The sequence below is a fragment of the Toxorhynchites rutilus genome, chromosome 2, assembly GCF_029784135.1.
Source record: "Toxorhynchites rutilus septentrionalis strain SRP chromosome 2, ASM2978413v1, whole genome shotgun sequence".
In the NCBI taxonomy this organism is placed as follows: domain Eukaryota; kingdom Metazoa; phylum Arthropoda; class Insecta; order Diptera; family Culicidae; genus Toxorhynchites; species Toxorhynchites rutilus.
In genome coordinates, this window is record NC_073745.1 from 231909503 (window position 1) to 231923500 (window position 13998).

Sequence of the window (13998 nt, forward strand, 5' to 3'; positions counted from 1 at the left end):
ATCGGTCCCAAAAAATGGTGTCGACAACGGTGCCGACATCGTGCCATTCTGCAATGATTCTGTCGACCTAATCTTCGTGTTTGACAAGCAATTTCGTGCCAACACTGTGCCAATCTGGCACCACGTCGATCGGATGCAAAATTGCTCGACCCTTATTATGGCTCTATATGTTTTCGAGAAAGTTGAAACAAACAAAAAATTGTTTATAAATATTTATTTTTATCATAAATTAAAGCTATTGTTACATTATTTTTAACTCTAACATAGCATTATGAATCCGCTAGACGGAATAAGTAACATTTCTTATGAACTATCTGGAGCTAAACATTTTCAACTACATATTAAAATTAAGTAACACATTACTGAAATTCAAAGTGAAAACGTCGGGTCCAGCACAACCGTTCCAATGCTATCGGTTTCCATCAGGTTTCCCTTTTCGGTGAAGTCCAGGAATTCGTGCGTTATTGCAACTGGTGTTTGCGTTCCGCCCGCTCTATAATCCGCAGCAATTGTATCATCTGTGAAATCCCAACAGCTGCATTTTTCTTCGCCGCAACCTTTGTCGCATTTGTGCACTACAGCGGAAGCTGCAACACCTTATTCCGGTGGCATCGATGGTTGAGTTTGTTCCTGGAATGAAATTGAGAAAACGAAATTTATATCATATAACAATAAATCTCCGATCGGCCTGGGTTCAATCCCAGCTGGCGTCGTTGGGATTTTCTGAGGCGAAAAATCTCTGGTTACGTCTTCCTTCGGAGCGGAAGTAAAAGAAGTTGGCCCGGCTCATGAGTTGTTGAGTCTGATAGGTAGGAACAGGTGGAGTCGCCTCCCTGATGTCGGTGATTGGCACTAAAGTGGCGGAAATAGGCCGACGAAAAATAAGCGAAGATAAAAAAAAAAAAAAAAAAAAAAAACAATAAATTACAATCTACTCATACTCGCGGGACTTCAACTTGGTTATGTTCGTAACAAACTTGTTGTTGGTAATTACGAGACGAGTGTATTGATCCATCATCGGCAGGAGAAACTTGTAACTCAATCAAATTGGCTTCGCTGCCCTTTTTTCCTCGTAGATATTTCCAGTAGTATCTGCTCTGTGAAATGATGTTCGCCGTTCGTTTTTCTTTACATAAAACAACAACGATTTTCTCGGTCGTCTGCATTATCGCACATTTCTGCTATTGCTGCTACTTTGCATACCTCGACGTAACATATCAACAATTTTGTCTCCGAATCGTTGAACTTGTCTCTGAAAATAAATTAGGAATACATAATTTATATGCTATAAGTAAAAAAGAACTATCCATAACTACCAAATTTGATTCCGGATTCATCCTCTGTTGTGCTTTAAATGACAGTTTAGAGAGAAAGAGAAAAAGCAATCGCTGCAGTGATGTCGTTTCGCTCTGTTCAAGTTATCTTCATAATTATAGCAGAAACGATAGGCAGTGCTGCTTGCAGGGAGGCAAGGAGGGGTTAGATTCTAGCGCTTTTGTAGCACATTTCATCGCTCGACCGACATTGGACTTATAACCGCTCGAAAATATAAGAAACTGGGTATCTTCATAATTATAGCAGAAACGATAGGCAGTGCTGCTTGCAGGGAGGCAAGGAGGGGTTAGATTCAAGCGCTTTTGTAGCACATTTCATCGCTCGACCGACATTGGACTTATAACCGCTCGAAAATATAAGAAACTGGGCAGGTTTATTACTCTCCGCTTTTTTCGTGTTGTCGCCGCCTACCACTAAAAAAACAAAAAAATATTTCAACATACTAGTTGTACAATGTACTGGAAAAAAGCAGGGGTATGACTAAAACGTCAAATCCCTCATATTGCCAGTGTACCCAATATTGCTGCGGTTTACTGACATTTTGGTTCAATCAATTACTGTTGTGTACAACTCGGTGCGGTTATATAGTCGAATAGTGGTTAACTTTAAACTCCATGTTAAATGTGAACACCTCCATATGAAAATCGCTCATGCAGTTAGAATAAAGCAGCGCATTTTTCGATTTCAATCCTCGTAAATGATATGTTGATAAACAAATGACGCCATATTGATTTTGATTTTGGGTAGCCTATATTCAATTGATGTCTAACCCCTGGAAAAAAGGTAATGAAGATAGTAGAGTTTCGAGCGACATAGCATGCGCTGCCATAATTATTTCTCAAATAGTGACGTCAGTCGTTGTGTTTATCTTTGATTGTCCACCGCACCCATGTGGAAATGCTATTTTCAGGAAGTAATTTATCAATTAAAAACGTTGATTTTTTTAGTGTTTCCGCTGAATATAAGGCTAATGTGATAGCGTGCAGTGAACATTTGTGAAATCATGTCGGAAAAGACGGTTAAAAGTGATATTTCCATGTGCCATTTTCACTCCCCCACGTTCATTGAAACAAGTGAATTTTCATTATTTTAACGTTATGAAGTGGATGATTCGAAGGCTCTCAGTGTCGGTGTGTATGATGTGAGAGAATAATCGCCAATTATACAAAATTTCACCGAAAATGTTACTGCTTTCGAGAACTAAGCATACGACATCTCTCTGGACCTTTTTACCACATAAATTATCGAAATGTGCCACGATACAATTGTCATCTGTTATAAAACCAACAGTTGAATAATTTCATGAGAATTTTGGCTCAAATTATCATGCAACCGTGAGTATTTTCAACATTGTTTTGTATCTTCCATATAATTTTCATATTGAATGCAAATAATTACGACACGATATTTTGTTTGCCAATACAGATATATTTCGCCTACTGCTCCACCTCTATATGAACCTCATTGCTAGTTGTACAGTGTGTTTATAATCAAGATGGTGGAGTTAACAGGTGGCTCGTAATTTACACTATTTAGAAAAGACGTATGAGGAATGGCAAGACGAAAAGTTTGGATTTGTTTGTGTTATTACTTACGTTGATATGGTTACATTTGATTTCGTCGAAGGTATTGAAGCAGTATAATAAATAAACAGTTGTCGTTGAAAATTGTTACCTAGTAACCTTTATGCATATGCTTCCGCCAGCTGGCTCGGCTAATGTGATTCAAGGAATGCTTTGATCGTGGTACCGCCACTGGCGTATAATTTGCAGCTTTGTGTTTTGTGCTGGTTCATAACGGCAATCAACCGTGCCGGCGAAACTGTAGTCAATGTTTAGTGTTGATTGGATACCATCAATGTAAATAAATTCAAACTTACGGGATACGTCCGAACGACAATTCTGACATTACGTTTTACCTTCCACTTCACTTATCTTGTTTATAATTAGCTTTTTGTATTAGAAAGTGTGTGTATCACACAGGCTGTGTAATATACCTGGTATTCTATTTACGTTGGTCGCCACCTTCAATTTATTTATTTATTTATTCATTTTCGTCAAACAAATGTAGACTACATACTTCTATATTAATGTTACAGTATTCTCTTAGATTGAATATTATTCCACGATACATGTTAATTTTTGGAATTGAGTCTAGTCACAATCCAGAAATAGTTCCCTGGTTCGCAAATAGTTCTGTGCAAGATCTACTTCGAGTAGTACATCGAACCTCGAGTACAGATAATCTCGAATAGAAATGTCGAAATGTCGAATCACAAACTGCTAGTAAAAGGAACTCGTGCACCATCTATATTTTTCAAGATTTTGTCAAGAGCTCATGAAACTTCAATGGATTTAAACAGCCCATTATAGTTCGAAAAAATCTAGGGGTTGTATCTAATAAAAAGTTCCGGGGACCCTGAAAAGGTTTAATGGCTTGCGTGGATTTGTAGAATCATTTCGAGGAGCAACGATTCTTTCGTGCTTCCGCGAGAACAATACACTGATTGGCCAAATGTCGTAATTTTTTTTTCTTCATATCAATGCACGCATTGCGCTGAGTATTTAACGCGAACGCTATCCCGACGGTCTTTTTTTGCATTTGACACACATGTGCTTATATAGTTGTTCCACCAGCACCGTTATTCCACATTTCTTAACCTCTTGAACAACAATTTATTTTCAGTCAGCAACGCTCTGACAGACTATTTATACAAATTACCTTCTAAGGCGGCTCGCACACCGGAGAAATAAGCAGCTAGCAAGCTGCAATACCCAATATCCAACAGGCAACATATTTTGTTCTTCTCCGCACACCAGAGAAATAAAAACGCCTGACATTATGCAAATAATCTGCTTAATGTACGAAATATGTCAAATTATGGATTACTTACAGATGAATCTCAAAGGCATCAAACCTCAAAAATTTCTGGCGAGTCCAGCTCGTCATTGTCAGTTTGTTCAGAAAATTTATGACGAGCTGGACTCATCATTTCTGTTCAAGGGATTAATCGTATATCTTATATCTTTGGCTACCTAAAGATATATACAACAAAAATGACAATACAGGGCGGACTCGATTATATACAGTCTTGGATTTCTTTTCACTGTATTAAATCGAATCCTGTATATAACCTATTCGATTTTGGCAACACGTGGAGTTTACTTCGCAAATGTTCTCGTTTCGCTAATCCCCTTCGTTGTTTTTATTCTAGCGGCTGCATAAGTTGCCCGTTATTGACAGTTCCGTTCGGGAAAGCACACTAATAGACAGAACAAACGTATGGGGAAATGGGAATGCGTCCAATTTTCATCAATTTAAACCATATACAGACTATGGGATTGTAATGTCTAGCATATCGAACAAATCTTAGAAAATTTCCAATTCGATTGGCATGCAGATGGAAAAATGGTTGAAATCCTTCCGCAGCAAAAATAGTTATTAATGTTAACTTTATTTCATAAAAACGTGACCTGTTTTCTGATTTGGCACCCTTCCCAGCAAACATTAAATCGTATAATTTTGCACGTGCCAAGTCTTACAAGAAATCCGAATAAATCATAATCGCATATGATATCAATCAAAGTATGTATCGTGTATATTTGAAATCGCATAAAATGTAAAAACTCGATTTTATATACCATTATCAAATTAAGACGTATATCGGTATAATAAACATCAATTTTATGATGTACATTGTCGTAAAATATATTTAATCCGCATCATATGCGTATATTACGCTGATGCAGTTTGTGTGTCGTATAAGCGTATAATTTAAATCGATTCAGTACTGTAGTAAATCGTGTTGCATGCTGAAGAAAATCATGAAACAGTAAATCATATTAGATCCTAATAAAGGACATATTACATTATATTGAAATGTCAATGAAATGCTGATGCACTCGAAAGTTTTAACCGCTGTTGAATTAAATTGCAGATAGCCGCGCGAGATAGATGGTGGATGATAATCCAGACGACCGGAGTTCGAACCCATATCGGAGCAGTTTTCACCAAACATCAATCTGTGCCATTTTAAACATTCAATTCCACTCCCAACACAAGTCAATCAAACAGTTATTATTTCTACAAACATAAATACTCATATATAAAAATGGCGATTCGTGAGGCTATAATAAACATTTCACGAAAATATTTTGCGCCATTTGTTTTTTTCTCTATGTCTGTAATAAATCGTATATGAGTATGGCACAAGTCGCTATTATAGCCGGTCAAAGTTGCATATTCATCCAAACAAATTCGGTAAGCATTTGCCATGTATGTATATGGCCTCCACTTTTGCATGCATATGCCAGTTAGGCGCATTATATGCCAACCAAATTTTAGGGCATATGATGTTATATATACGCTTGTTATGCGATTTAATGTTTGCTGGGTTAATGTAAGACGTAGTCCTACGTCAAAAAACAAGTGACATGATTTCTTCATTAACCCTTTAACGGGTACTGGCAACTATATTGCCACCAACAAAAAATAATCTTTTCGGTGCACTTGGAATATTATTTCAATATTTTACCTAGCCAGAACCTTCCAAAGGTATCTGGCAATACTCCAATTTTTTTGGGCTGCTGAAAATGTACGATATTAATTTGGGAGTCATTATTATGTAACAAAACCACGATTTTGGGAGCGCCCGCAGAAAATTCTGTTCAAATTCGTTGAAAATGCAACAAGTTTTTCACTGTAAACGTACTATTTAGGATCTATTGTGTAGGATTATGCAGTTTTGACGTAGGATTACGTCTTTTCGTGAAAATTGTCCAATTTCAAACGCTTATTACTCAGCCATTTCATGACGGATTGATGAAATTTTTGCGTCAATCGATTTCAGTACTCTATAACCATTTTTTATATTGATTTTTAATATTGAATAATATATGTCATGAAACTAACTATTGAACAATTGAAAAATCTCAACCCCTATTCTAACGGAAATATCCACTTCTGATTGGTCGAAATTGACGACACATGCGGCGGGTCCCTAAAAAAGACATCAAAACCAAGCTGCCTGGGCGAAATTGGCATTGCAAATTATGCAAGTCGAGGGCATTTTTATATTACAATTAATGTGAGTGACACGATCGACTAGCAAACAAAATTAAAATTTTGAACTTTAATGTTGGTTGCTTCATGAAACTTCATATCAATGACCGATCGTGTATTGTGAAAATTTTTGCACAAATGTAAGTGTAAAATTGTATATGGTAGCAGTTGTGACTTTCCTTGGGTGAAAATGAACACAACAAAATAGACAGCTTAAACTAAACAACCCGTTCTCGAGCGGGAACACACCTTGGTTTTTATTTATGAAAATTGAAATAAATCGCAAGATTTTCGAGGATCGAAAAAATAAAACTTTGAGCGCTTTGAGGCACCCCTAAATCATGTCCGATTGAGCTGAAACTTTGCACAGATAATTTTTTGGGCCAATAAACAAAATGTACATGGTCGGTTTTTGAAATTCGATGATTAAATTTTTTCCATACATCCATTGTCACTCTACTCTACATATAGTATTAGTTGTTGTTAGTCCAATTAATTCGCATTGGGTTGAAAAAACAGAAACTCAGAAAGTAAAAATTATAAAAGAAAATTACCTTTTCGCATTTCAAATATGTTGTTTTTACTGATGGAGAAATTGTTTTTTTTTATATTACATTGGTTAATTTTTTTTTCTTTAGTTCATCCATACATAACACAGGAGGCATCTCGTCTAGGGTGAAAGAGGGCATATCTCGTTCCACTTCGGTATCTTTTATCTGATACACACCATCCAACGACTGTTCACCATCCTACAGTCATCATCACTCGGTAAACACTGGTGGAGTGAACAAACAATACCCAACAACCAAACAAAACGGCCCTTTTCAGGGCCATCAAATCATTATCAAAGAGTTTAACGATGTAATTCTTCAAACATCCAAAAAAAACAGGTTTTTTCGCTGCATCAGAAATATTGTGAATCGCTGAAATAATCGGTATCACTGCACTAGAAATATTGTTTTGATTTTTGCACAACCAAAGACACAATAAAGTGAATTTATAAGGCAGTGTTTTTGGGGTTAACGGGCCGTGACAACTATATTGCCACCAATTCTCTCAACTGTTTCAATAGTTTAAAGGGTTAAATGCTTCTTGAATTATATCAAAAGGCGATGTGACGGTTATATCAAATTCCCCGCTTGGATCAGTTTGATTAGAAAAGTTATTCATAGACACGCATTCATGCCACTGTGATCTCTGCAGTTTGTGCGCGCACATTGTAGACACCCAAACGTAATATAACGCTAAAACCAGATGAATTTGCTAGTTCGTGGTAGAATCATCTTAATACATCATGAATTCATGTAGACATGGAATAAACTTGGCTTTTAGTACGCAGGGTGTGTTTACAATGTTCTGAGATTGATCTCGGAATAAAACATTTTAGTACAGTGAACTGAAAGTTCTTCAAAAATAATCCTCAACACCCCGTTGCTAGGGATTGTTTGGAGGATCTCTGGAACTTTTCGCGTGGATGGTTTTGAGTGCATCTTATCGTAGAGGTTTTTTTTATTGCGTTGATTCGGTTCCTTTTCAAGTCTGTAATTTTGAATGGATTGGCTGCGGAAGGTTCAAATTTGCTGGCAGCGAATAATGTGTAGACGAGATGATGAACTCAACAAGTTTCGATTTCTCCGGAGGATATTCTACTCCTAAAGGCATAACATTGACCTGTGACATTTTATTCGGATGGAACACATTTCTTTAACACTTCTACACTCGCGCGAAAAATCGTAGCTTGTGTACTCAAATATTGTGCGCGTCTTTGTAATACAGGTCGGACTCGATTGTATATAATCGCAATTTTACTTTTAACGGTCATTTTTGAATCGAATACATAATCGAATCACAAAAATGCTATTTTTCTATTAATGTTTGACATTCATACATTAATGAAAAAATTGTTTTCTTGAGATTCGATTATGTATAGGATTTGAAAATAATTGTTGAAAAAAAATGGTCGACTATATATAATCGAGTCCGACCTGTATTTCTATTGTGTATTTTTAGGCGTTATAGGTTATTTATTCAAAAAGAAAGATATAAATGAATGATTTTTTTTTAAATTTCATTCAGTTTTAATAGTCTAAAATTTCAGCCACCTCATTCATTCTCGGTCTGTCAGACCTATGCTCAAGTATAGGAAGGTTAAAATTGATCCATCAGATCCGAATCGGCTGAACAACAAATAGAACAATACGTTCAAATTATGGTAGGTTAGAGGTCCTGATAAAATTATAGCCGAACAATGCAGTACACGTCAAAAATACAATTCTCCATTTTCTGGCTGGTTTGCCGTAAACAATAGCATCCACAATTTGTCCTTTGCGTTACGTTTTTGTTAAGTGTTATGTCTTAATAGATCTATTTTTATACAAAATGAAATAATATCATATTAACTATTGGTAAGTTTTTACGCATAGTTTAAGGATTCGAAAAACAATTTCTTTCCCGCGTTTACAGACTTCAACAGGATAAAACGGAAAACAGAATCGCCCACAAAGTGCTGGAAGAATAAACAACAATGGGTCGACGATCGCAGAGGAAAAAGGGTAAACGTAAGCAGAAGAAATCCAAAAAACAAGACGACAAAATCGAATCGGAACTTGAAAGTTGTCATTCGCAAGAGCCAGAATCCGAGCTCGAACCTGAGCCAAGTCCGGAACCGAGTCCCGTATTTGGCCCAGATCCCGTAGAACGTCCACCGTGGGAAGACAACCTGAGAGTACCACCGATACTGATGCAGTACGACTCTAGAATGAAGAGGAAAGCTCCAAAGAACAAGAAACACGATCCTTGTTCGCAGCAAATGAGGCTATTGAGGTATCTTACAAAAAGGGCGGTTGGACGATCTCGGGTCCTCGGGGTTGTCCCGCTGGATAAAATCGAACCGCTGGTTGCGCACAATCGCAAGTCGGCTCGTAAAAAACCACAGCGTAAAGCGGACATGACTCCAGAGGAACATGAGCAACGGACACGGGCTGCCAGAATGTGTCCTTGCGAGAAGGCAAGTCCGAGTCCGAGTCAAAGTCATCCCGAGCGTTCGAGTCCAGTGGAATCCAGCAAAATCAATAAATACTTTAAAATCCAAGAGGCCATGAACGAGGCGATGGACGAAAATACTGATGAGACCATGGACGAGCCATTGGTCGACGAACCTGTGCCCGAACCCATGCCTGGGCCATCCAAGCAGAGACGTCTCGTTACCCCTGAACCAACGTTGCATGATGCAGGAACTGACACCGACAGCATCGATTCGGAGCCCGACAGTACGACTACCGAGGGCCTGACCACGGATAACACAGGAAGCACCGATAGCACAGGTTTTGAGCCAGAAAACCCCGAAGAGGAGTTTACAATGTAGGAGAATATTTTCTAACTATATTGTATAAATAAATATAAAGAGAGAAACTAGTAATTGACAAAAATACAGATTGCTTAGAGATAATGTAACAATTCAATCGGACAAATAAAACAACATTGTTTTAGGATGAAGTTATTTAATAAACCTGTCAGATTTTTTTTTGTGTTCTTGGACCTATTGTACTCTTATTTTTGTTTTGCATTAAATTGGTACCTTTGATGATCGGAATTCTAACTTTATTCTGGGAAATTCGCGCTGGCGGATAATCGGTGCTTTAATTTATATTCAAAGTACAATTCTCAAGCGTCCCAATCACGTATTTCTACGTGAAATAAGTTTTTTCATTCCGTCACTGAACAATTATTTTGTATTTTCATGCATCCAGGGCTTGACAGCTGACTTCGCCTCATAGTCTGAGGTTTAGAGACTACCCTCGATGGTCGCTCTTGAGTAGAGGAAATGAAAACAAATCGCAGGGAGCCACATGAAATAAGAAACAAGAATCAGAGATCCTATAGATTCGGCAATAACATGACTCCAGTATCTAATTTTGTCCATACTTCGGCTTTTGGAAATACGTTGGATGAATGCAGCGAGCTAAATAACAGTTCGGTTGAAAAGTTCTTAAAGGCTGATTTAGACGATGCCAGTCAGCGCTCTAGTTGAAGTATCCAGTGAACAGAGAACAGACACTCTGTTCAAGTTACTTTTACCAGTATCGAACAAGTAATTGGCCTCTAACTTGAACAGAGTGTCTGTTCTCTATTCACTGAATACTTCAACTAGAGCGCTGACTGGCATCGTCTAAATCAGCCTTAAGGTTGACGTCTAAATGGCGCTGCTTGCAAAAATCTACTTGACTATCATAAAGCGCCATCTTTCAATGGATACACGCAGGGTACGTATATGGAAAGGTAGTCTGGACTGACTAGTGCATCAATAGTAGTGAGCCTGTGACGTGTTAGCTTTGCAAGTATCATGGAGCGGTATAGTAAATTGATCTAAATAAGTTTATATCTATTGTATTTTAGCCTAATGTATAAGTATATTCATTCATTGCAGCGTAAAGATAATCTATTTAGATTCAAAACCTAATCAAAACATAAAGTAAACTGTGGTTCGGTAATTTGGATTTTAGCTTCCTGAAGCTCTCTGTAGCTCTTCGATATCTCCTGTCGCAGTGCATGAATTAAGCCATCAGAACCGGCCGAATCGCTAGGTTTTTCATTAGAGATGTTGATGATGCTGCCGATTCTGCGGATGTTACGAATGTTTTTACTGGATTCAACTCTTGCTTGATGTCAATCAAAACCTTTCAGCGAGCCGTCCGATTTGATTTCCCGAGGCATGAGAATCGTTGGCCTTTCTGACAGTAGGAACAGCTAAAAATAAACTGTTTTGTGTATCAATTGAATAATCTGGCTTTGTTTAAATTTACTTATTGGTATCAGTTTTCGACGATATTCGATAACATCCGTACCTCTCACGCTCAAGGTCACGAGTTCAATTCACACTCCCGACATTCTTCCAAAAATGGAAGCAAAAGTGACGAACCAGCCAAAAGTGTTGAAAGTCACTATAATACAGACAAAAAAAACCTTATTTATCGATGTAGATTGTATGAATACGTTTTAGAAAAGATTTATGTGGAAAGATTATACTTTTAAAAATGTGTTCCATTTCCATCAATCGAAAACACTACGGGGCAAAATGATGATCATGATCACGTTTATCGATTCAATAATTCAAGCATGTTTTCGTAGGGGAATGACGTAACGAGTTCATAAAACGAAAGATTATTCTATTTTTTTGTGTATTTCATTGGATTCCATTCAGTTTGCTTGTACAAAAAATAACAATGTGATCAAAGTGATTGGACTACAATTTTACGTTGCTCAAATCAGGAACAGAGAATATATGTGCATCGATAGCATTGGTTCCGTTTATCGCCACCCGTAGAGGAACTGAATTGTGTCCCGCAGTAGCAACATAAGGTGTCCTGTGGAATATTCTATAATGGTTATTCCTTGCTCAGCACCCTGCGCCTATCTGCCTTTTTCTCCGCAAGGATTTTGGAATTTTTGGTCTGCACCTGTTGAATAAAGATAATAATTTTTAGTTTACTTGCTGCTCCTATGGAAACAAAGATAGTTACTGGAATCACTGATGTTATATCGACATTGAATTGCCTTTCTGGTGGAGTGTTGTATTTCTGCTGTACGTCCTCCAGTAAATCGTAGAATTTCCCAACTGCAACGCGATTGAATCATTTAGTCCTAGCCGCGGATGTTGCTTCTGGTGTCCGAAGTGAGATTTGTGGGTGACACTTTCGAAAACCAGCCAGCCAATCTATTCCAGCTAATAATTGCTTTTGACTATTGGAAGAGTGAGAAATGTGGAGCAGCAAAGAGTCTGCACAACGTAGATAACGTTTAAGTGCTTCTCGCGGGACACAATGCATTAGGATGCTTGTCACTCTGTCGTACTTCTCTTCGCTGCATCGGTGGCCGCGTTCAAGGTCTGTGACCACTTTTTATAATCCGATATAATTCCGCACCATGATTCCACATCTAAATATTTCCACCTATGTTTACAAATTTTGACAGCTGTTTTCACAGGCTATGTTAAAAAAATACCTGGTCATAATGCCCCAAGCAGGTATGCCCATTTCGCCCGTACATTTACGCTCAATAAAAATGAACCGTTTTCTTACATGAAACGGCAAAGCAGCGCAATAAATCAGTGAAAATGTTCAGAAATAATACCAGTACGAATAGATATAAAGAGCAGAGTCATAAATTTCAGCATGGAGCGTACAGAGCTTATTTTGTTGACTGTTTTTTTATATGTTTTTCGTGATAATCAGTCAGTGTCATATTTCTCTTAATATCTTTATACAACAATTGAAGAGTATTTCTAACACAATTGTTGGCAAATAAGTGTTATTGGTTCAATAACAAGCCCAAACGAACGGTGGCCCATTCCGCCCCGCCTGGTCACATTACCCCTATCTACCCTACATGTTTTTAGAATTGCTGTTTAGGTCCTGTCCGAAGAATCGAAGCCATTTCTCCCGAATGTCATATCCATCGGGAATCGATGAAATGATAATTTGTAGGATATGTTTTCATAATTCGGGTTGGACTCGAGCCGGGTGCCACTCATCGAGCCATAGGGTTGTCTGAAAATGGAATTATTATATGAATATATTCCTATCATAAGAACCTTCCCTATACCCCTACATACCAATTTTCATGTGGATCGGTTCATTAGTTTCCGAGTCTATAAGAATCAGACAGACAGACAGACAGACAGACAGAAATCCTTTTTTATATATATAGATTTGAAATGAATCGGTTCAGTCGAACTTGAGATATCGTGTACGTCATCTTGAAAAAGCTAGTTTCGAAGAAAACGCCTTTAATGTTTCGAGCCAAGGTCGTACCAGATTAGATACCGCGTCACTAAAATGACTATAACTCGGTAAATAATGGCAAAAATCCTTCCAGGGGTATATTATTGAATTTCTAAACATCAAAAACATGAATTAATTTTTCTTCTTATTTTTTCAAAATTTCTAGATTATAAATTATTGCTATGAAAGGGAAACACACCAAATGTATTGTGGAACTCCGGAACAGGGAAAAGGTTAATAAGCGGCTCTCAGTTATTCGGATTATCAAGGAACATCTAAACATTTTATTCATAATCTTCGTAAAATTAGTTTCTAATGTCTCCTGTTATGCTTTCGGGCATTTCTTTCCTAATGCTATACAGAATACCATATTTAATCTAAATTATTTTTAGCGTTGCACACGATAACGATAACTAAAGTTCTCACACAAAATAATCTAATGTTTGGTCTTGCGTTTTCGTTTAGTCTTGCGTTGGGTTTTCGTCTCATCCATTCCTGGATCTATCGTTTGCCGGCTGCATTCATTTATAGCTGTTCTTATTGTTCCTATTATTTCACTTAATCCGCCACTACTTTTAATGCCAGGAAACTGAAAGTGATTGTAGTGATTGTACATCTTGTGCGAACTCAGGATCTCATGCATCTCCCTCTCGCGATGTTCGGGTGGACAATAACCTTGGTTGAATGAATTCAATCCTCTCGTCCGACGTTCGAGTAACGCTTTGTATTCGCTTACGGGCATATATTTTCTCCCTGTTGGATAATAGCTCTTGGGCTTCTGGCTCCTTTGCATGGGAATCGACTCCGACATTATTGTCAGAAA

General features: G+C 37.7%; 1 protein-coding gene and 1 long non-coding RNA gene across 2 annotated transcripts; one reads left to right on the top strand and one right to left on the bottom strand.

The window, feature by feature from the left end:
- Positions 1–220: 220 nt before the first annotated feature.
- LOC129770263 (uncharacterized) lies at positions 221–1499 on the bottom strand. The gene is made up of 3 exons (XR_008742081.1): positions 1317–1499; positions 942–1252; positions 221–630 (listed from the first exon to the last, which is right to left on the bottom strand). It is a non-coding gene; the product is annotated as an uncharacterized LOC129770263 (long non-coding RNA).
- Positions 1500–8627: 7128 nt separating this feature from the next.
- On the top strand, positions 8628–9891 carry LOC129770096 (uncharacterized). The gene is made up of 2 exons (XM_055772725.1): positions 8628–8801; positions 8860–9891. The coding sequence occupies exon 2, from the start codon at positions 8921–8923 to the stop codon at positions 9758–9760; it is 840 nt and encodes a 279-aa protein (XP_055628700.1). The 5' UTR covers positions 8628–8801; positions 8860–8920; the 3' UTR covers positions 9761–9891.
- The last annotated feature ends 4107 nt before the right edge of the window (positions 9892–13998 follow it).

Coding starts and splice junctions, on each gene's coding strand:
- LOC129770096 (XM_055772725.1), top strand. CDS start 8,921: ATGGGTCGACGATCGCAGAGGAAAAAGGGTAAACGTAAGCAGAAGAAA.